The sequence below is a fragment of the Castanea sativa genome, chromosome 1 (assembly GCF_040712315.1).
Source record: "Castanea sativa cultivar Marrone di Chiusa Pesio chromosome 1, ASM4071231v1".
NCBI lineage: Eukaryota > Viridiplantae > Streptophyta > Magnoliopsida > Fagales > Fagaceae > Castanea > Castanea sativa.
Window position 1 is genome coordinate 13006423 of NC_134013.1, and position 24211 is coordinate 13030633.

Below are 24211 nucleotides of genomic sequence, written 5' to 3' on the forward strand. Positions count from 1 at the left end.
AGCTGGGAAACTAAAAAAAAAAAAAAAAAGAAGCTGTGGCCTACTGGACTTGGAGAATTTCAATCAACTGGCGTTACTGGCCGTAAACAATAAAATTTAGGAAAATTATTTTTTCAGATTATTATTTTTTATATAATAACTATAATATAGCTTGAATTTTTTTTTTTTGAGAATTCTATGAATGCGTTTGGATACAACTTATTTTACTGAAAACTGAAAAAAATTAAAAAATAATTTATTTTCAAATGCTTATTTGCACTGTTCATGTCCTATGAATAGTACAAGAGGCATTAGTCCATAAGGGAAAAAAAAAAACACAAAACACATAATCATTTCAACTATCTAAACGTTCACTAAATTTTTTTAACACACATAGATAGAAGGAGGCTTTTACTAAATATTTTTAACACACACGAAAAAAGGAGAGAATGTCTTAAAAAAATTTACAGTTATATATATTAAAAAAGGTTTAACTCTTGAATATACAGTATAAACTTTAAATTTTTTAACTTTTTTAACTCAAACTTATTTTCCAATCAATGTTTTTTCTTTTGAACTATTTCTCCTTACATTTACATTATTAATATACAAAAATTGGAAATGCTATATACATTTACAAAAAGTTCACGGTACTTATCTTCTTTTACAAATATGTATAACATTCACTCCATCACTTTTTATAAGTTTTTAATGTAAATCCTACAATTAAAATCAAACTAAACCATCACGTAAAACACACGTAAAACAAAAGTTAAAAATGCTTCTCTTTGAGACAAAACATAACCAAACACTTTCTCTGTCTCTCTCTCTCTCTTCTTAGCAAAAGCGTCTCTGAGCAAAAAGAGATAGAAGAAATGAAGAATGATGCCTAGGACCATCCAAGAAGCAAAAGCAAAGCACAAATACTTTCCAAAAAAAAAAAAAGCAAAGCACAAATTTAAAAAAAAAAAAAAAAAACAACAACAACAACAAAGGCAGTGTAGAGCAGTTGAAATCAACTTATGCTCTTGCAACTAAATTGAAGATTATAAAATTCTCAAAAGCACTACAAGCTAAAACTCTCTCTCAGACCCTCCTCTGTTTTCCTCAATGGGAAACTGTGTGTTTTCCTCAATGGGAAACTGCTTTAAGAAATCCAGTGACATCCCAATCTCCTCACACTCCTCCGACGATACACCACCTCCACAACAAATTCCAAAGAGTACCCAAGAACGGTTTAGCCCAACTACATCAGAAAAAGCCACTCTTCCTTCCTCTTCCTCTTCATCATTCCCAACAAAGCCTGCTCCTCCTGCAGAAGAGGTTGGAGAAGTTCTTATAAGACCTTACGTTGATATCAACTCACTCTATGTTCTTGAAAAAGAACTGGGTAGAGGTGATTTTGCGGTTACTTATCTTTGTACAGAGAGAGCCACGGGACGAAAATACGCGTGCAAGTCCATTTCAAAGCGAAAGCTTGGGAAGTCAAAAGATATTGAGGATGTGAAGAGGGAAATTCTGATACTGCAGCACTTGACAGGGCAACCCAATATTGTGGAATTCAAGGGTGCTTATGAGGACAAGCAATATCTGCATTTGGTCATGGAATTGTGCACTGGTGGCGAGCTTTTCGACCGGATCATCAGTAAAGGGAGCTATTCAGAGCGTGAAGCTGCTTCGATTGGTAGGCAGATTATGAATGTGGTTCATGTGTGCCATTTTATGGGGGTGATGCATAGGGACTTGAAGCCTGAGAATTTCTTGATGGTTAGCAAGGATGATCATTCTCCCATTAAAGCTGCAGGTTTTGGTCACTCTGTCTTTATTGAAGAAGGTTAGTTATATAGTTTGTTCACTTTGTTGCACTATTTCTATTATTCTAGCAATTGGGCTGCCTTCTATTGCTTCATTTGGTTCGATTTTTAATACTCAATTCTGCAAAATGAGTGTTTTGTTTTGTTTGCATATTCCTTATCCATGGTTTATCTGCTAATTTGTTGGGGGTGATTTCATTAATTTTTAATAATGAGTCAGCTTGACGAAGTCAATGTTGAAAGACACTAGTCAACCACGTAAACGGGTTTTAAACTTTTAATAATAAAAATGAAAACGGACACAAAAAACACGTCGTTGTGGTTCCATCACATGGTGACAAGTGACAACTAGCCAACTAGATGTAGTGTAGACATTACCTTCAAATTCAACTGGAGAAATTCTGGCAGTTATATGAAAGTCTTGCTGCTATGTTCTTCTACTTGGCAATCAAGGCTTTTCTGGAATTTTTTTTTGAGTGTTTGTTATCAGACAGAAAATTACATGAATCGATGTGTGATATGTCAGAATAAGGATTAAACGATTAAATTTACAAATTTTCTAACAAATTAAGTTTTTGAGACAGATTGGTTATTTATCTTGGTATCAAAGCATTGATCTTGATTTCAAACCTAGAAGGATTTGGGCCTACACATGAGAAGTGTTAGAATAATGGTTAAATAATTAAATTTGTCATTTTATAACCGCTTAAGTTTTTGAAAAATTGGTAATTTATAAAGACACTCCACCATGCTTGCTTCTCATTAGACGAACACTAAATATCCCTTGGCACCATTTCACTATAAAGACTAGTGTATACTGTATACTTTCTTGAAGTTGACATCATAAAAATTATTTGAGTTATGAATGAGCTTAATACTAGTTATGATAAAGCAGATGATGGCTTCCATTTTAACACATAATAGCCTGAAGGGAGCTGCCATTAGTATCTGTAATATTACCATTAGAGCATTTATAGCAGATGTTGCAAAAAAAAGAAGAAGCTATTTTGATACATCAAAAGCTTATTTTATTATTTTACCACATTATTTTACAATATCTTATTTATCAGGTGTTTTATTCTTCAATTCTATACATTAAAATAATATTTACAACACATTAAAATAATATATTAAATTCCTCCCCATCATCGTCATCAACAACAGCAACTACAACAACAACTAGAAAAATTGTTGCGGCCACAATCACCAGAAAAAAAAAATCCACCAGAATCAACTCACAACTGCCGCCGAATCCACCATCAAATCACAACCACCAAAATAGAAAAACAAAAACAAAAACAAAAACAAATTAGAACAGAGATCGGCACCACCACCGATTCGCCATCACCAATTCACCCATCACCAGCTGACCCACCCACCACCACTGATCCGCCCATCACCATCTCAACCCACCCACTGCCATAACCCACAACCCACCCACCACTTATCTGCCCATTCGAACCCACTCATTGCCCAACCCACCCATCAAACCATAGCCAAAAAACGTGAACGAAAAAAAAAAAAGGAAAAAAAAAAACTCGAAGCGGAATAGAAAAGACAGATGGCCAGCGGCGTTGAGTGGTGGTCTTTGGTGAGATCGGCGGCATCGAGTGGTGGCCATTGGTGATTGGCGTGCTGTGGAAGACGAATAGAGAAGACATAGATGAGAGAGAAGACAAATGAGAAGACAGAGAGAGAGATATCTATGACGAGGAGAGAGAAAATGGGAATAAAATAATAATATATATTTTGCCATTGTTTGTTTGTACCATGCCAAATTATGAGGGTACTATAGTATGTTGCAAATATTTGACACATTTAGCACATTTGATAAAGAGAGTTTTTTGGTGTTTGGTGTGCTAAATGTGCCAAATATTTGGCATTTGACACATTTGACACATCTATTGTGGATGCTTTATAGTGTAAAAGGATAAAAGAAGAGGTTAAAAATGTTCGTGATTGCAATCCTCGTATGGATGCTTCAAATTTTTTCATCACACATGCATGCTCATTCAAAAAACACATGTTTGCCTTCTCTGTATAGTAATAACTATGCCAATGATTTTTGTGGCAAGAAACATTGCCATCAATTAAGATAAATGCAAGGCACTTATGCAGTATATTTTGATTGGTCTCATGAATGGGTAGCAGATTTCTTGGCTTAATTTTACCTTCTAATGTTTCTTACAAGAAAATAAGGAAGAGGGGCAAATGCAATCTCTACTTTACGAATTTGTTTTCTCGGAAATTATTATGTTTACATGCAGGGATATTTTGGTTTAACCAATTTCTCCATTCACTAATACTGAACAAATGAATTTATATTCTTCAGGGAAAGTGTACAAGGAAATTGTTGGAAGTGCATACTATGTGGCCCCAGAGGTATTGCAGAGAAAGTATGGGAAGGAGATAGATATGTGGAGCGCTGGAGTCATTTTATACATCCTTCTAAGTGGGGTGCCTCCTTTTTGGGGAGGTACGTAAAGCGTTTGCTTACAATTCAGTTGGTATTGTTTATTTTTGGGTAATTGATGTAAGTTTATTACCAAAGAAGTTTTAATTCAATAAAGCTCAAAATAGGCAGGGGTCCTAAACTCCAAAGTACACAAAGAAAATGGATTTTTCTATCCAACAATAGCACACTTGCATCCCAAGAGACCCAATACTAGCATTAAATCCTAGGTCTAAGAATGACTTTCACAACTGCCAAGAGCTAATTAGTACCTCTTTGGATTTCCAACAAAAACGTCCAAGGTTCAAATCCCTCCTCCCCTATTATTGTAGAGAACTAACACAAAATTTCCAAACCTATGAGAAACAAAAAAATAGAGAAAACACACGTTAGAGAAAAATAATCACACGCACAAGACATCATTTACGTAGTTCGGTAATTTGCCTACGTCCACAGAGTTGCATGGATTTCACTATTATCAGGGAAAAATATAAAGTGCGGCCGTATAGTTTTTCACTCTCTTAAAAACAACAACAAGAAAACCAAATCACCAAAACAACAGTTTTTATATCCTACACACATGATTCACGATGGGTTACAAAACGGGCCAAAAACTAGGGGTGGAGCCACATACACTTGAATGGGGACGATTGTCCCCATTGAAACTTTTTAAAAATTTAGGGTTGGTTCAAGATTTTAGAAGAGTTTTGAATACTTGTCTATTATCCCCACTAAAATAAGGTATCAAGTTATAATTTTTTTAAAAAAAGTTAATGATGTTGCAATAATCAAAGACTCCCCTAGTTTCCTTTACACTTTTTTCTCATTCAATCAGACCATTTGAACAAGTTCATTTTATTTCAATTGAATCAATTGCTTGGTTTTTATATGCAATGGGGGTGGCTTGTGGTTTAGAATTTACATTCCGTAGTTTTTAATATATTAAAATTATAATGTTTACTATGATAAAGTGAAATTGATTCATGAGAATTTTTACTATCCTGTAATTTTTTAATTATATTAATTTGTTGGCTGAAAATGCATTAGATTAGATTGTAAATTTCATATTTTAATTGAGTTAACTTTACAACATTACACTTACCGAAAAAAAATTGCAACATTACTCTATTAGGCTTCAAAATATTTTTAAAAAGCTCGTTAGGACAATTATAAAGTATTATTTGTTTGTTTGTTTAAAAATGATATTTGAAAAACAATTACTTTGTTACTTGCCGGTAATCCATATTGTAATTTCAGTTTCTTGAATTGTCTTTTGGTTTACAAAGAGATACATGTTACCAGTCCAAAAACTGATATCTCGCTGTCAGAACATGTATTTTGTTCTGATTTAATTTATACAATTGATGTGTGAATTATTATTATTTTTTTCAGAAACCGAGAAAGCCATATTTGATGCAATCTTAGAAGGCAAACTTGACTTGCAAAGCTCACCATGGCCTTCTATATCTGCTAGCGCAAAGGATCTCATAAAAAAAATGCTAACTATGAACCCTACGAAACGAATTACTGTAGCTGACGCTCTTGGTTAGTATATAATTCTTTGTGTACAGTTCAATAGGCTTACTGCTTTTGAATGAGTTCCATTTAATTATGCCTAAAATACCGAGGCTCTTGGATAAGTCCACGCAAATCTATGGCTTATATAAGATGTTTTGGTTCAACAGTTCAACGAAACAATTTAAGATGCTCACTATATTGCACCCTTCTTCTTCTTCTTCTTCTTCTTCTTCTTCTTCTTCTTTTTTTCATTTCCCTATTTGGAGCTGTAGAACATTATTTCACAGAGAACTAGACTAGCTAACCATTAATATCATTTGCATTATGCATATAAACCAGAACATCCATGGTTGAAGGAAGATGGTGACGCATCTGACAGACCTACTAATAGTGCCGTTCTAATTAGGATGAAGCAATTTAGAACAATGAATAAGATGAAAAAACTCGCTCTGAAGGTATGATTTGAAACGATCATATAGGTTTTTAAGTTATTCAGAACTTGATATTCAAATTGTTACATGATTGAGTTGTTATGTGTTGAATTGATGTCCAGAATGATTGCAAGTATCTAGTGTTACGCATTATTATATGTCCCAAGGAAACAATCGAACTCGATTTCACTAACTTAGCATTAGGAGATAGAAATGTGGCCTTTAAAATGGAATCATCAAGAGGGATTACTCATGAAAACTGATACTAGAGTAGAAAATTGGTTACGTAATTTCTTTCAGTTCAGAAAATGATCTAATACATAATCTATTGTAGACTCGTATAGATGTTTTGAAAATAGAATGGGGTAGGGGAAATTTGGCATTTAGCAATATTTTAGCAACTATTTAGTTAGTTGTCAAGTTTGCAAAACTATTTTGCAAACCAGTAGAGTATCTCGAGGGTTTAAAACTCGAGTTCAGTGAAGGAACTCAAACCTCTAATACTTGAGTTCCTGTGCTGGGTTCGTGGGTCTCTTCTTCTTTTTTTTCTTCTTCGTGGGTCTCTCTTCTTTGTCTTCTTCTTCTTTTCCTTCTTTCTTCTTTTATTCTCTGAGATTTGTAAAAATATACTGTGTTAGATGCGATTTCCCACGGCTAACTTGAGTCTAATAGATTCGAGATGTTAGTTTCCTAAATAGTTTAAAAAATATGCTAACTAATGAAATTGTTAGCAAAATAGTGTTAAATTGCCCCAAAAAAAATCCAGCTCTTTTCTAGTGCCAATGTGAAACATTGAATGTTTTCATTCCCATAGGAGTTCTATCTACTTCCTTATAACAGTTAAGTCTGTGTGTACTGATTTTATAGATCTACTAGTTGCAGATGACTCACGTGATGTGTGAGAATAATTAATTATTTTATAATTGTAGTATAATGTATAATTTGTTCTTCCTAAAAATTAAATACTAATTCAGTCTTAAATTGATTCTTTTTGTATGTTGCATTTTCAAGGTTAGCTCAAAATTCATTTTCCCCTTAATTTTTGGGCTGAAAAGTATGAAATTTTATTATATTTGGGTTAAAATATTTAGTTTTGAGTTAATAAATACAAAAAAAGACGTTAGGAATTAAAAATATGAGACCTAAAAATGCAATAAAAATGATAAATATTTTTAAAGTCTTATTCGGTCCACTTTGGTTCTATTCGGTTCACTTTGGTCCTATTCAGTCTTTCGGTCCATATTGGTCTTATTTGGTCCAATCCCTCCTCTTTGGTCCTATTCAGTCTTTCGGTCCACATTGGTCTTATTTGGTTCAATCCCTCCACTTTGGTCCTATTCAGTCTATATTGGTCATATTTGATCCACTTCATTCCTATTTGTTCCTATTCAGTCCATTATGTTTGCTTTGGTCCTAATCTGTCCATTCTTTCTTATTTGGTCAACTTTAGTCTTATTTGGTTCACTTTAGTCCTATTCGGTTCAATTCGGTCTAATTCCATCCACCTTGTTCCCATTCAGTCCACTTCTTTCCATTTAGTTCGATATGGTCCATTTGTGTCCACTTCAATCCATTTTGGTCCATTTTTGTGCATTTACATATAGGAAAAGATATGTTTGGGTTGAAAGCGCCTATTCTATATATATATCTCAAACTTGTAATATTTAAAATCTTAATAATAACATTTATTGTTGTTACACTTTTGTTGAATCACATTAACGTAGTATTTCATACCACTTTGGTTTGACTAAATTTAAGTGAAAGTATTTCAAATAATAAAGGCTATGAATATACAAATCTAATCTTTAGGGCAGTTGCTCATTGTTTTAAAGTCATTACTTTTAAATGAATTGAATGAGGTTAATTATACCTTCAAGCAATAAATAAATAAATATATATGTGAGTGTGTGTGTGTGTGTGTGTGTAATTAAATAAGTTATTCAAATTCTTTATTTTCTTAAAAGAGATTATTATGATAATCAAAAATCATAACACACTTATACTGAATATGTATAATTTATTTTCTAAATTTTATTGTATATAATTTGTTCTTCCTAAAAATTAAACAATTTCAAAAGGTGATTGCCATCACTCTATTTTTACAAATATATAATTTTATTATTTTTGATTGACATTATTCTTTTTTGAAATGGTTCATATTTTTCTAACTATTGTTGTTATGCATTATGTAAGGACCAAATTTGGAGCCTAAGCCTACAAGGAAAGAGGATCTAGGCCCAAAGAGCTCAGTACATGAACTGGAAAACTAGATTCTAATGAATCAGATAACAATTATAGTGAGCCAAGATGAAAAGAAAACAAGAATAAAAAGGTTTTGCCCAGAGCAAATCGTCCTCGACACAATCTGAGGAGACGAGATCTTGTATATGTATCTTTTCAATTTGGTTATAAGTCCAGTTCTTGGTGTTAAAATTTTTCTCTCCCTATTTTCTGATCCCTTTGTTCCTAGAGGGTTCCTTACATTATATAGCTCCCTTTAGATGATCTTGACCCTTCATTTGTTGACCATCCAGACCACCACTTGAGTGCCCGTCCCATCAGACACCTTCCTAATCCCCTTGTGAGTTACGACAGCCAAGAAAGCACTGTTCAGGGGTCTTCTCCACATAAATGCTGCCAAGAGGTTTGGTGGAATGCATTAAATGTGGTGGCAGCCACCAACTTTTCAATCATGTCAGTGCTAACCCTTTCCCCAAAACTTTTTTTATACAGTACGACCTCCTCTGATAACATGCTATTGACGTGACCTTACAGTCCGAGGGCGTGGCCTCCTCAGCAAGACAATAGTCCTTCTCGGCCAAGGGTATGACATGTGGCACAATTACTTCACTGGTATTCCTGTACCCTACAATAGCCCCTTAAAACTCTAATTTGTTTCCTCCCATCAGAGGAGAGAAATGGAGCTTTGACTTCAGGTAATTAATTTAACACGTTTCTTAGACTCCTATACGTAAGAATGTTGCTTCATGTGTCTTGTAACTGTACTTGACACTTCGGAGTCCGCAACGTCTCATTAAATACTCCAAGCAGCGCTCTGTTCCCCACATCCTGCGGTGAGATGAAGATTCTACAGTTGGCATTTCTCCTTGAATTTTGGGCGGGATAACTCCCACCCAAACCCGCCTCCTATATAAGGCACTTGGAGTTCATTTTTCCTACTATACAAATCTTTGAACTCCCTAGACTTCCCACACTCCTAAACTTCCAAGATTTCTAGTATCTTCCAGTTCTCGAGAAGCTTCTGAGGCGTCCCTCATCCTTATTTTTGTAAGTTTTTCATTTTTAGACTATTTTCTCCTCGGCCTTCTACCTTCTACATCTTTTTCTCAAATATCTCCTTCGCCTCTCTCTAGTCTACTTAGATGGGTAGATTTGCTCACCTCATAGATTCTCCCTCCGGTATGGAGGGATTTAGGGCTAAATACCACATTCTCCTAGGAGTTTCCCTACAGTACTGTGCTCTGGGGTAGTGGCTTACCCATAGGAATGAGGGGGAGGCCGTCATTCCCATGATCGCCTTCATAGAAGGAGGAATGACATTCCCCATAGGTAGCGTAGCTAGGGACTACTTACTTGCCCATAGGTTGTGCCCCCACCAATGCGTGCCCAACCTATTTAGGGTTTTGGGTAGTGTTGACGCTCTCAATGAGCACATGGGTCTGAATTTTACCTAGCACGACGTTGTTTGGATGTATGAGTGTCATTCGCTCGCTGACTTGGGGTATTACCTCAAGTCTAGGTCCTTAGTTGTTAGGCTCGTCTCGTGTCTTCCCAAGTCCAACAAGGGCATGAAGGACGACTACCTAATCCCTTCTGGAGAATGGCACGACGGTCTTTACTGCCCAACCTGAGAGGGGGAGCCAGGTGGGGTTCCCTAGGTTTAGGTCATTTGACACAGAACTTAGTTTTATGGCTCTCTTTTTGCTTCTTCTTTTTTTATTTTTATTTTATTTTTTACTTTCTTTTCTGACTTAGTGTTCATCCTTCTAATCGTGATTTTGCTTCTCAGCTGTTTTTGTAGATAAAAGGTACGTAGCTCCTAACATTAATTTTGTCAATGTTGAGGATCTTAACAAGGTGCTACGAGTCGAGGTGTTCGTGAGTGAAGACAGGCAACTAAGGGCTATCCACCTCATCTTCGACTTCGAGCCCTTATCCGATAATTTTTAGGAGGTAGGCAACGCGATCAAAGCAGGCGACCCTCGGCTAGCCTACATTGACATCTTGATGCCAGGTTTTCTAGCCTGAGAAGATATCGTGCAAGTTTACTGGCCTTCCTAACGTGCTTCTCTTGAAACAATGACTCCGAGGGAAGAAAATGCTTCCTTACACCTGTCACTCAAGGAAGGGAGGAGCAAAGAGATCCTTGACCAATTTCAACTTAAGGAAGGGAGGGAGGAGCAGGGAGATCCTATCATTCACATCTTGGACGCGGAGGGCGAGTTTGACAGAACTTCGGGTGTTCGCACCCCTTGTCTCATGGTTGCTCGTCTAGACAACAGCTTAGAGGAAGAAGAAGAAGAGATGGCCTTGAACAGCAAAATGGGCTTGAGAGATTTCCTTGCGGACAGGGGCAAGGGATCCACGTCCAAGGACTCTTCGATGTTCCAGCCCCCTCCTTTTCCTCCTACAGGTAGCTTGCTCCCCATACCTAACCCGAAGAAGAAAAGGAAAGAGAAGGATGGAGCCGATGAGGGGGAGGTGGTCCACCAAAAGGAGTCAAAATAGCAAAAAATGACCAAGGGCCAGGTGTGGGAGGACCATGATGTGGCAAGGTGTGCCACCAAAACCCCACTTGGGACCCTCGGCTAGAGTTGAACGGGGCAGCTATTCCTCGGAACTCCACCATTAGGGAGTTCCAAAAAGGGCATGCCCATTATCTGGCCGACGCCTTAGAGCAGCCCATCCTTTTGCCTAAGGACATGGCTGCGTTAAAGAAAATGAGGCAGCCAGACCTCTTTCTATCCTTGAAGAGGGATCTAGCCTTGGTAAGTTCCTCAGCATGTCTTACTGACATCTTGTTTGGTTATCTCTTCCCCCTTTTTCTTTTTTTCTTTTTAAATAACGTGCTTGTTCGTCACTTTTGTGCAAGCCATCTAAGAGGTGTTTATTGTTGAGGAATGGGTGAAGGATGCCCGAAATGAGGCTAAAGTCGAGGCTGACCTTTGGGCCGAGGCTAACAAGACCATGGGTGTAGCTGAGCAGAAAAACAAGGAGCTTACTGCGAAGCTGACTGTGGAGGAGAGGGGGAGAAGGAGTGTTGAGGCTGGGCGTAAGAACGCCGAAGACCAGGCTGAGGAGCAACGCAAGAAGCTCCATTATGCTGAAATAGAGCTAACCACAACCAAACAGCAGGTCTTGGAGCTAAAGGTGGATCTGGGCAAGGCCAAGGAAGCCGCCCGAATGATCAAGGAAGCCGCAAAGACCTTGGTGCAGGTATCCTATAACCTTAAGGTAGAAGAGACCGAGGCCCACTTGGCAGATGAGCTGGTTAAGGTCTGCAGGGACTACTGCCAGATGGTGTGGACAAAAGCCCTTAATGTGGCAAGAGTCTCTATTACCTCAGAGTGGAGGAAGGCTAAGAATGTCTACTACCCTTTAGATATTTATGAAGTTCCAGTTGCACTCCCGCCTCCCACTGTCCTTGCACATACCTCCTCTAAGCAGCCCTCTGTCACCCAGGCCTCTCTTCCTCCTCCCAAGGTCTCCAAAGGGCCTAGACAAGTTGGTGACCAAGGCCAGGGGGCTGAGGTGGCTAAGAGTAAGGGGGCTGGCTAGGGTGGTCCTAGGCTAGAGGAGAAGGGCAAAGGCAAGGAGGTCAAGGCCCTGTCAGAGGCAAAGGGTCCAAAAGCTGCCCTTAAGATCAAGGATGTTGCTCCTAAGGCTAAAGATGCTGCTCCCAAAGCAAAGAACGTTAAAACCAAATCAATGGGGGCTGATCCCAAGGCCGCTGACCCACATGTCTCCTAGCTGGGCAGCAAGGAAGACCCTCCTCCCAATGCCAAGGCGTAACTTAGGATCTCTTTCTTTTCTTCTTTTGTTATTGTAATAGCATCATTTTATTTTATTTTCTTTGTCATGGCAGTTTGCCTCTGTCTATAATGTAACTACTCCTCTATTTAATGAAAAGACTTTAACCTTCATTTGGTGAACCTCTCTTTTTGTTCACAATATTTATCTTTGGTTAGCTATATTCCTTGTTTGCCCTTTGCGGAGGCTTTAGGTTAATGATGCTTCTAAGAGTGAACACCCTTGCTTTAACAAAAGTGAATGGAGATGATTTGTTGTTTACTAAGATAAAGTAAACCCATGTAAACAATGATAAAAAAATGACTATGTGTTAGTATTGAAAACTATGTAAATAACAAGGGAGGCCTGAGTCCTCAGAAGTAAGCAAAGCACCTAGTAGGAAAAGAGTACCTTATTTTAAGAGTACCTTAATGTACCCTCAAAATACTTTTTCCAAGGCCTAGGGTGAGTCCTTGTTTTCGTGTGATGATGCATATGCTGGGGTCCCATCCTTGGTGGGTTCACTAAGTGTTAATTTCCCTAGGGCAGGTGATTGAGGGTTCACATAAGTAGTAGAGAGTGTTAATTTACCCAAGGCATGTGGTTTGAGGGACCAGGCATAAGCAAAGTTTTGTTTAAAACTTAAATAATACTGAAAAATATTAATTTACCCAAGGTATTTGGTCCGAGGAGTCAAGTATGACCAAGATTCTGTTTAATACTTTAAAAAATAATGAGTATTAATTTATCCAAGGTATGTGATTCGAGGAGCCAAGCATGACCAAGGTCCTGTTTAATACTTAGAAAAGTAATAAGGAGTATTAATTTACCCAAGGTATGTGGTCCGAGGCAGTGGCGAAGCCAGGATTTGACTTCAGGGGGGGCAAAATTTATATACACTATAAACATTCATTAGGACATGTATATGTATATTATTTACTTGATATAAAAAAAATAATACACACATATTTTAGTGATATTTTAATGTAATAAGACCTACATAATATAAAATAAAATAATAGAACAATACTATTACTTCTTAAAATATAGAACTTTTTAAGAAAAATACTATATTTTTGGACTGAAACTCTATAAGATAGCAAAATACTATACTATTTTTTCTTAAATTTGTTATAAGGCACCAGCACTTCAGATTCTTTTTGGGGGGCCTGGGGGGGCTGGTGCCCCCCCTCGACCCCCCCTGGCTCCGCCCCTGGTCCGAGGAGCCAGGCATGACCACGATTCTGTTTAATAATTAAACAAATAGTAAGAAGTATTAATTTACCCAATGTATGTGGTCTGAGGGGCCAGACATGACTAATGTTCTGTTTAATACTTAAGTAAATAGTAAAAAGTATTAATTTACCCAAGGTATGCAGTCCGAGGAGCCAGACATGACCAATGTTCTGTTTAATACTTAAACAAATAGTTAGTACAACAAATAATTTCATAAGCAAAACACAGTAGAAATACATTTTTTTTAATAGTAATACATTCGTAGGTTATTTATATTCCAAGGGTGTGGTACAATTTTTTTGTCTAGATCTTCCAAGAAATATGCTCCTATCCCAGTTACTGAGGTGATATGGTATGACCCTTCCCAATTGGGTCCTAACTTTTCCTATACTGGGTTCTTTGCAGAACCTAAAACCTTCTGTAATACCAAATCTCCAGGGGCTAGCAGTCTTAACTTCACATTTGAGTCGTACCTTTGCTTAAGCTTTTGCTGATAATATGTCAACTGAACCATGGTATTTTGTCTTCGTTCTTCAATTAGATCCAAGTTCTTCTCTAGTAACCCCTCATTGCTATATAGAGTAAACAAACTTGTCCTTAGTGTTGGGAATCTAGTCTCGAGAAGAGTTACAACCTCGGCCCCATAAGTCAGGGAGAAAGGAGTCTCACCCATGGGCCTAAAAGGGGTAATTCTATATGTCCAAAGAACAAGGGGCAGCTCTTCCACCCATTTGCCCTTGGCATCATCCAACTTCTTTTTGAGCCCATTTACTATGACTTTGTTCACTGCTTTAGCCTATCCATTTTCTTGGGGATAAGTTGGAGTTGAATATCTGTTCTTAATACGCATTTCACAACAATACCTCCTGAATGCCTTGCTATCAAATTGAAACTCATTGTTCGACATGATGGCGTGAGGAATCCCAAATCGAGTGACAATATTTTTCCACACAAATCTCTTAGCATCCACATCTCTAATGTTTGCCAAAGGCTCAGCTTCAACCTATTTAGTGAAGTAATCAGTGCCAACCAAAAGTCATTTCCTGTTTCCTGCTACTTTAAGGAAATGTCCCACAATATCCAAACCCTATTGTGCAAAAGGCCAAGGACTAGAAAGAGGATTAAGAACACCACCAAGTTGGTGAATGTTTGGGGCAAATCTCTGGCATTGGTCACACTTCTTCACATATTCTTGCGCTTTTCTTTGCATACTTGGCCACCAGTATCCTTGGGTGAGGGCCTTGTGAGATAAAGATCTGCCCCCTATATGACTCCCACAAATCCCTTCGTGTAGCTCTTCTAGGGGGTTCCACTGCCTCGAGATGTATACACAGCAAATACGGTCTACAGAAAGAACGCTTATACAATTTTTGGTCCTCGGATAACCAAAATCGAGGAGCCTTTCTTCGAACTTTATCTGCCTCCCCCCTTTCCTCAGGCAAAATGTCACTCTTAAGGAATGGAACTATGAAATCCATCCAACTAGGTCTCACTCTAATCTGATGAACTTGCACCATGTCTTTCTTTACCTCGGCAGGTTTACACAAATCTTTAACTAGGATGACCCGAGGAAGTTGCGAGCAAGGCAAGAGAGTCCGCATGAGTATTTTTGCTTCTAGGGATTTATTGTAAGGTAAAGGACATGAACCCTGTTCGTAAATGTTTGACTTAACTTAAGTATTCTTGCATCCTCAGATCCCTGGCTTCCAATTCACCCTCCATTTATCCAAAAGCCAGCCTAGAATCCGAAAATACCTTCAACACCTTTCCTTTCATTTTTTGAACTATAGTCATTCTCACCAACAATGCCTCATACTCAGCCTCGTTATTTGTGGCCGAGAAACCCAAGCTTAAGGATTTCTTAATAACAATCCCTTTAGGAGATACCATAACCAATCCCATGTTGGATCCTCTTTGGTTAGCTGCGCCATCAACGTATACCTTCCAAGATAAAGGTTCTTGTAAAGAGATTACTCCAACTGATTTTTCATCCATGTTTTGCTTTTCTCCTGCTTCTTCTATAGAAGGTTTAGTAAACTCGGCCACCAGGTTGGCAAGAACTTAGCCCTTAATAGAGGTGCAAGGCATAGACTTGATATCAAAGGCCCCTAGAATTGTACCCCATCTAGCAATCCTCCTCGTGTAGTCAGCTCTCCCAAGTAGGGACTTAAGAGGAAGTTGAGTCAACACCACCACCATGTGAGCTTTGAAATAATGGGGGAGTTTACGTGTTGTATGCACTACTGCTAATATGGCATTTTCCAGTGGTAGGTACCGGATTTCTGCTTCATGTAAGGATTTGCTCACATAATAGATTGGCCTTTGAATCCCATCATCAACTCGTATTAGTACCAAGCTAACAACATGGGGAGCTATAACAATGTAAGCAAACAAGACTTCATCTTTCTCAGGCTTGGACATGAAGGGAGGCCAAGAAAGGTATTCCTTCAACTGCTAAAAGGCTAGGGAGCACTCCTCAGTCCACTGAAACCCTTTCCACTTATTCAACAATTGGAAGAAATGTATGCACCTATCTACTGATCGAGAGATAAATTGGTTCAAGGCAGCAGTCATCCCCTTTAATCTCTGGACTTCCTTAGGATTCTGAGGAGGTAACAAATTGTTAATTGCTCTAATCTGATCAGGATTGACCTCAATTCTGCAATGAGTGACCATGTATCCCAAGCACTTTCCTAAACTAACAACGAAAGAGCATTTAGAAGCACTATGGTGCAGCTTGTGTTTCCTCAATATTCCAAAAATGTTTTTGAGGTCACTAACGTGCTTGGATTCTAACTTGCTCTTCACCACCATATCATCTATATAGATCTCAATATTTTATTCTAGTTGTGGCTCAAACATCCTGGTCATCATCCTCTGATAGGTGGATCCCGCGTTCTTTAAACCAAAAGGTATCACTTTGTAATGGTAATTTCCAGTAGGAGTAACAAAAGCAGTTTTCTCTTGGTCATCCAAAGCTAAAGGTATTTGATGGTACCCTTGAAAAGCATCTAAAAAGCTCATCTGAGGATGACCTACAGTTGCATCAACCAATTGATCTATACGAGGCATGGGAAAGGGATCCTTGGGGCAAGTCTTATTCAAATCTATGAAATCTACACATACCCACCATTTTTCATTCTTCCTCTTCACCACCATTGTGTTAGCCAGCCAATTAGGGTAAAAAACTTCTTTAATAGCCCTAACCTGCTTAAGCTTGATCACCTCGTCCTTGACAGCATCAGAATGCTCCTTAGATGAGTGCCAAGGTGGTTGCTTTCTGGGGATAACGGTCGGGTTGACATTCAAATAGTGGCAAATGAAGTTTAGGTCCACCCCAAGAGCTTCGTAAGTACTCCATGCAAACACATCAATATTCTCTCTAAGAAATACTACCAGCTCTTCCTTCTCCCGAGGAGGCAACTGAGCTTGACTTGAAAGAACTTCTCCCAATCATTACTTATAACAACCTTTTCCAATTCCTCACACCTCGCCACTTCTACCATTTTTGTAAATAATATTGGCTCCTTTGATTGCTATAAGCCTTGCTCGGCAGAGGCCGAGGGCTCCTCTTCAGCTTGATGCCTGATAGCAGAAACTAAACACTGCTTGGCTATATAGACTGGCTCCTAACCAATTCCTCAATCTGGTCGCTAGATGGATATTTCACCTTCAAGTGTAAGGTGGAAAAGATGGCCTCCATGGCATGCAGCTAGAGTCTTGCCACGATGGCAGTATAGGAGGAGTCAGCATCCACTACAATGAAGTTCACCTCTACTATCTTTGATCTTGCTTGTACTGGTAGTTTGATCTGACCCTGTGGTATAACCACATTCCCATCAAAACCTACCAAGGGTGAATCATAACCGGTCAAATCCTTTGGTTTCAGTTTTAGCCCCTTATACAAATCAGGGTACATAATCTCTACCCCACTGCCTTGGTCAACCAATAATCGCTTCACAACATGCCTTCCTATCCTGAGGGTAACCACCAATGCGTTGTCGTGTGGCTGCAAGGTACCAACCTTGTCCTCGTCAGAGAAACTCAGCGTTGGTTGGACTTCCACCCTACTTCTCTTTAGCTTAGGGGAGGAGTCCTCTGGGGGTGACTAAGCTATAGATAACACCCTAGAGGGGTAAGAACTAGTCCTTCCTAGGGCAACAAGAATAACGTTTATTGTGCCCAGAGGTGGCTTTGAAGAAGCATCTCTCTGTGATCCTGTCCCTGCCTGACCTCCTTATCTATTGGGGTAATATAAAAACTGTTTTAACTTACCACCTCGGACCAACTGCTCTTGGTGATTCCACAAGGTTCTACAATCCTCCGTAGTATGCCCTCACTCTTGGTGGTACTAACAATGAAGGCTTTGGTTACGCCTTGCGGGATTCCCTTCCATCTTGTTTGGCCATTGAAAATATGGTTCATTCTTAATTTTTTTCTAAAATTTGATGCACTAGTTCTTAGAACACCGTGCTAACCACTTGAGCAGCAACAACCCCAGATTGCCCAAAAAAATCCCTCCGAGGACCACCTATCCTTATTGTTGTACTTGTCCGACCTAAAGTCCCTCCTATCCTAAAGGACCACCTTAGCCTTGCCATTACCCAGTTATTAGTCCTCCTCAACCCGTTTATACTTATCAATGCAATCCATGAGTTGATACACATTACTAACTGGCTTCCTTGTCAATGATTTCCTTAAACCCTGCTCGGCAGGCAAGTCGACTTTAAACATCCTTACAGCTACGTCATCAAAATCTCCATCAATTTCATTAAACATCTCCCATTATTGGTCAGAGCACGTCTTTAAGGTTTCCCCCTCTCGCATGGCCATAGACAGCAAGAAATCCAAAGGTCGAGGAACCCTATTACAAGTTACAAAACGAGAACCAAAGGCCCTTGTAAGCCCCTTAAAAGAGCAAACAAAACCCTCCTTTAGGCCATTAAACCACCTTGTTGCCACAAGCCCTAAGCTGGATGGAAACACTTTGCACATCAAAAATTTTGTTCTTAGAGTGCACAGTCATTCTCTGGTTAAAATGGCTCATGTGCTCCACGAGGTCCGTCCTACCATTGTAGATGGTAAATGTTGGCTTACTAAACCGCTAGGGGAGCCTTCCTTCCTTAATTTCTCTGGTAAAAGGTGACTTGGAGATCTGATTCAGAGCCCTACTCATGGCATTGTTGCCTGAGCCTTTATGTGATGGGCTTCTCCTCCCTTGCCTATCACGACGCTCCTCGTTGTATGAAAAAGACTCACTAGGAGGAGTCCTTGACCTGTGCCAGAAGCTATGATCATTATTACCATCAGAAGAATGGTTAGAACTTGAAGGAGTTACTCTACGTCACTCTCGGTGCAACTTTCTTCTTAAACGATCAATTTCTAATTGCATGCTTCTAGTAGTTGCTTCTTGAGAGACGTGGCTCCTACCCCTGGACTGGCTCCTACTGGTATGTGTGGTATGCATACTAACCTCCTAGTCCCTTCCCCGCTCATCTTGACGTTAGGACCCCATAGATTCCTTTCGGTTTGGCCTTGAGCCTACCATAATCATATGTTGTTTTCACTAAAGCTTAAGTAATTTCCACAGACGGTGCCAATTGTAAAGACCTAATTTGGAGCCCAAGCCTAAAGGGAAAAATGATCTACGCTCAAAGAGCCCAATACAATAAATTTATAGAAAGTGTACTGGAAAACTAGACTTTAATGAATCAAATAACAATTATAGTGAGCCCAAATGAAAAGAAAATAAGAATAAAAAGGTTTTGCCCATAGTAAATCATCCTTGGCACAGTCCAAGGAGACTAGATCTTGTATATTTATCTTTTCAATTGAGTTATAAGTTCAGTTCTTTGCATTACAATGTTTCTCTTCCTATTTTCTGATCCTTTTGTCCCTAAAGGGTTCCTTACATTATATAGCCCCCCTTAGATGGTCTAGGCTTTTTATTTGTTGACCATTCAGGCCATTACTTGAGTGCCCATTCCATCAGACACCTTCCTAATCCCCTTGTGAGTTGCGGCAGCCAAGACAACACTATTCAAAAGTCTTCTCCACATAAATGCAGCTAGGAGGTTTGGTGGAATGCATTAAATGTGGTGGCAACCACCAACTTTTTAATCATGTTAGTGCTAGTCCCTTCCCTGAAACTCTATCTACATAGTACGATCTCCTCTGATGACGTGCTATTGACGTGACCTTACAGTCCAAGGCCGTGGCCTCCTCGGCAAGACAGTAGTCCTTCTTGGCCATGAGTATGACACGTGGAGCAATTACCTTATGGGAATTCCTGTACCCTGCACATTATATTTTCCTGGTTTTTTTTTTTTGGGTACAATTAAAATTTTTAAATTTCAAAATTATTATTCAAATTCTCATTCTCTTAAGGAGATAATTATGATAATAAAAAACTTATCATGTAATTACAATTGATATTACTCAACCCAAACTTTTATTTTCCCATTCTTAAGTAGGTACATAGAATTAGATCGAAGTGATCTGAAATAGATCAAAGTGGACCAAATTGGACCAAAATGGACCGCATTGAAAGGAATGGACCAAACTGGACTGAATTGATTGAAGCGAACTAGACTGAATTGGACTAAATTGACCAAAGTAGATTGAAGTAGATCAAATTGGACTGAATTGATGAAATGCACCAAAATAAAATGAAATAGACCAAGTGCCAATCAGTAATTAGTATAGTCAAGATTGTGTTTTGATATTAACTTGAATTCTTGTTTCCAAAATATTCAAGTATTAACTTAAAAAATCAAACAAAAACTAAGAGAGAGAGAGAGAGAGAGAGAGAGAGAGAGTGTGTGTGTGTGTGTGTGTGTGTCTACTTGTATTAGGAAACTAAAAAATACAACTCCAAAACGTATGAATCTAAAATATAGTTTTAAAAATCACAATGATTCATCAATATAAAGTAAGGTTGAAAGAAAGAATAAAAAATCAAGAGAGAGAAAGAATAACCACTTTTTCAAAGAGAAAATGTGAGTGAGAATAATAAGAAATTTATAGAAAATAATAAGAGAAGAAGAAAAAAAAATAGTACTAAACACCAAATTATTCAAGTCATATTATATTATGTAATAAAATAACATTATATTTTTAAACACTATCTTTATAATATAATAGGATAACATCTATGAAATCAAATAGAAGAAAAAAGATAACAACTAAAAAACACAACTTAATCACATCAACCCAAAGTAAAGTTCCAAATAATATAAAAATTCATCAACCTAAAGTAGTGATGCAAGAAATTTTTTTTTTTTTTAAATCCTCCAAAAAATGAAAAACAAAATTTTAAGAAAGAGAAAGAGAGAGAAATAACCTCTTGTGAGTGGGAAAACTATGTATAGAATCAAAAAGAGAATTGTAAATTTGTAGTAAGAAGAGGGGAATAAGAAAAGCCAAAAAATAAAGGAAGATAAAGGGTTAGAGGAAAAGTAATATTAAAAAATAGATAGTAGTAGGAGAGATGAAAAAGTAAAAGAGAGGAGAAAGATTGGAGAAAGTATAACAATAAGTTAGAAAATTAATAAGGAAAAAAAAAGATTTAAAAGAGAGAGAGAGAGAGAGAGAGAGAGAGAATATTGGAAATCAGTGGTTGATGTGGCTCAACAAGAGCATAGCAATAATAAATGTTACACTTCAACTTTAATATATATATATATATATATATATATATATATATATATATATATATATATATATATATATAAAATGGATTAGAGTTTATAATTAGGAAAGGCAATCAAAATTCATCTAAAAATAAAAAAATATTTGAATGTTTCTTTCCTTACACAGAATACATAGTCATAGGGGTGTTTTCGATGCAGTATGGTTTAGGGCCAATTTTAGCACCGTATTTTGTGATGCGGTTTAGCCAAATCTATAACTGCACCGCATCTTATTTTTGTGGTCAAATGGGCGGTGCGGTGTGGTGCAATTTAGAGTTTAGCCAAAACCATAACCGCACCACACCTCATTTTTGCGAACACATGAACGGTGCAGTGTATAAGATGAGATTTGAAGCTAGTATATTTTTCAAATTTTGGGCTTTTCCTAACAAGTCCAAAGCTGATATTTCCTTTTGTTTTGGGCCAAATTAACTATTAAGCTAGTTTTTCTTTATTTTGAGCTAGTTTTACTAATCAACACTTGCAAGAGTTATTAAGCCTTTATATATATATAAGATAAAATTTCTACTCTAGCCTAATCTAAATGTATATGTGTGTGGAGCTCTCTCTTGGAGACTTGAATCTCGGCCCTTACCCCCAACACCCTACAAGTATAAATACTTGTGGGGTGACCATTGCACCAAGGGTGCGCGGTAGTTTTTTTTTTTTGAAAACTAAGATTATTAAAATATTAATAATATATTTAGTATTAAAAAAAATAAATATATTACTATATAGAGAGGGTGTGGTGCACTGTTACTTGCGGTGCAAAATGGTATGCCATTTTATGGGCAGTTTTAGTGCGGTTTTTGTGGTTTTGGTGAACACCCCTATAACACAGATATAGAGTAAACAACAATTGTCTAGTCCTACTACCGCACACCTTTGGTGCGATGGTCACTTCACAAGTATAAGTGTTTGTAGGGTGTGGAGAGTAGAATTTCTATAGCTAAAAAAAATTAAAAAAACAATTGTCTATTCCAGTTTCTTAAAAAAAATTTAGTATCCTGGTTAGGCCCATGGTCTTTGTGCAAGTTCTTTACCGATAGGTTTTTGATTTTCTTCACAAGAACCTATGGCTAGACCAAGTAACATTGATGATTAATTGATTGCCCTTAATTTTCTTTAGGCTTTTTCTCTTACTCGTTTTCCTAGTAACAGAAATTTGATTTTTTTAAGGTAATAGCAGAGAACCTTTCAGAAGAAGATATAAAAGGTCTGAAACAGATGTTCAACAACATGGATACTGACAAAAGCGGTACAATCACACTTGAAGAACTCAAAATTGGATTGACCAGGCTAGGATCTAGGCTTTCTGAAACAGAAATTAAGCAGTTGATGGATGCTGTAAGTACTGTACTGCTATCCTGTTCTCCTTTTATCAGTTTGCTGATTTTTTTTTGGGGGGGGGGGGGGGGTACTATTTGTTGTGATATTTAACAAAATTGTTTTGACTCATTCACTTCTTCAAGAAATAAGCTCAAGTATTTACATCATTTCCCTTTGGCTTGCCTAATGAGAGAGTTCAACCTTTATATTTTCTTCTGCCAGGCTGATGTTGACAAGAATGGGATTATTGATTATTCAGAATTCATTACTGCTACTATGCATCGCCATAAACTCGAGAGGGATGAGCACTTGTATAAGGCATTCAAGTACTTTGACCAGGATGACAGCGGGTTAGTATGCTGATTTTTTTTGGCCAAGTATAAACAAGGGGATTCAACCTCTAAAACTAAACTACACATAAGGGAATGGATGCCACTGGGCCATATGACTATTGGCTAGTATGCTGATTCTTTGAATAATGCACTTCCCTTTTTAATAAGGTTCATGTTAACGGGTACCTTAGTGTAATAGTTAACCATTCATTTTAAGAAAATTTTTATACCACTTTTATAGAAAATGAAAAAAATTGTCAAAATATTAATTGCAATTTTTTCTTTTCTTATAAAATCTTTTTTTAAATGGATTGTTAACCAATACTCTAAGAGCATCCGTTAGTATTTTCTTATATATAATGCTTAAACCTTTTGCCCAAATTTGATTTTAGCATTTCCCTTAATCAAAATTACCTTTTACGTGAGAAAATTTCCAAAAATCTATGGGGACTGAACAAAATTTTCAAAATCAGATCTTCATTTTTACATAATTAATTCAAGTATTTAATATATATATATATATATATTTATTTATTTTAAGTGCTAGAAGTTAGAACACTCACTTATGACATTTTCCTATGCACTCGTATAAATTTCACCAGATTTATCACTAGAGAAGAACTACGAAAAGCTATGACTCAATATGGAATGGGGGATGAAGCTACTATCGATGAAGTACTTGAAGATGTTGATACTGATAAAGTAATTATCTTGACTTGAATCCTAATCCTCTATTCTTTTTTTTCCTCTTCCCCTTAATTTCTTTTTGTGGTGTTCTTTACATGAGTCATTCTAATTATTATTCGATATATGTAGGACGGGAGAATCAATTATGATGAGTTTGTAGCGATGATGAGAAGGCCAGAAGGGGAACAACAGATTATGGGGGGAAACAGAGATTAAGTTAAAACCTCCAATGTTCTATGCCTCTGCAAGAAGATCAATCTCCATCTCCAGTGTCCACTCTAGCGTATCAATATCTATGCCATTCCCAATGTTAATAAGCTCATCAGACCACTGTTGTAATTGTTCATATATATAAAGCCAAAAAAAAAAAAAAACCCAATAATAATAACCAGTTCAAAATTGAATATCTATTATGTTCCAAAATTTGCTTTCCCATGTGTCAAATTATCAACAGAACATCATTGGTTTTTTTTTTTTTTTTTTTTCTATGGGTTTTAACGTTTAGAAAACTTTTGTTGTTCGGGTGTTGCAATGACTTGATCAGTGTCGTTCCAAGACAGATTTTGGGGGAATTGGGTTGTGTCTTTGATAAGGAAACTCGAATGTGAAAACGAACTTGGCATAATTTGACGAAGAAGCCTAAAGTAATTGACTTCACATGGAATAAAAGGCAATAATTGATGAAAGAAATAGAATCCAACATGCTTCACCA

The 24211-nt window shown here is 37.4% G+C and overlaps 1 protein-coding gene across 2 annotated transcripts; it reads left to right on the forward strand.

The window, feature by feature from the left end:
- The first annotated feature begins 919 nt into the window (after window positions 1–919).
- LOC142611727 (calcium-dependent protein kinase 29-like) lies at window positions 920–23903 on the forward strand. 2 transcript variants are annotated; one of them, XM_075783848.1, is made up of 8 exons: window positions 921–1813; window positions 4126–4269; window positions 5638–5790; window positions 6103–6218; window positions 22331–22498; window positions 22703–22830; window positions 23415–23514; window positions 23629–23903. In XM_075783848.1, the coding sequence occupies exons 1-8, from the start codon at window positions 1090–1092 to the stop codon at window positions 23713–23715; spliced, it is 1620 nt and encodes a 539-aa protein (XP_075639963.1). In that variant the 5' UTR covers window positions 921–1089; the 3' UTR covers window positions 23716–23903. The 2 variants fall into 2 exon arrangements, with proteins under 2 accessions (XP_075639970.1, XP_075639963.1); XM_075783855.1 differs by lacking the exon at window positions 6103–6218 and having other exon boundaries at window positions 920–1813; window positions 22338–22498.
- The last annotated feature ends 308 nt before the right edge of the window (window positions 23904–24211 follow it).

What these genes read in the sequence shown, in the direction of transcription:
- LOC142611727 (XM_075783848.1), top strand. Translation starts at nt 1,090, where the DNA reads ATGGGAAACTGTGTGTTTTCCTCAATGGGAAACTGCTTTAAGAAATCC. An exon ending in CTCTGTCTTTATTGAAGAAG is followed by an intron (nt 1,814 to 4,125) that starts GTTAGTTATATA and finishes TATATTCTTCAG; the next exon opens with GGAAAGTGTACAAGGAAATT. An exon ending in AAGATGTTGATACTGATAAA is followed by an intron (nt 23,515 to 23,628) that starts GTAATTATCTTG and finishes CGATATATGTAG; the next exon opens with GACGGGAGAATCAATTATGA.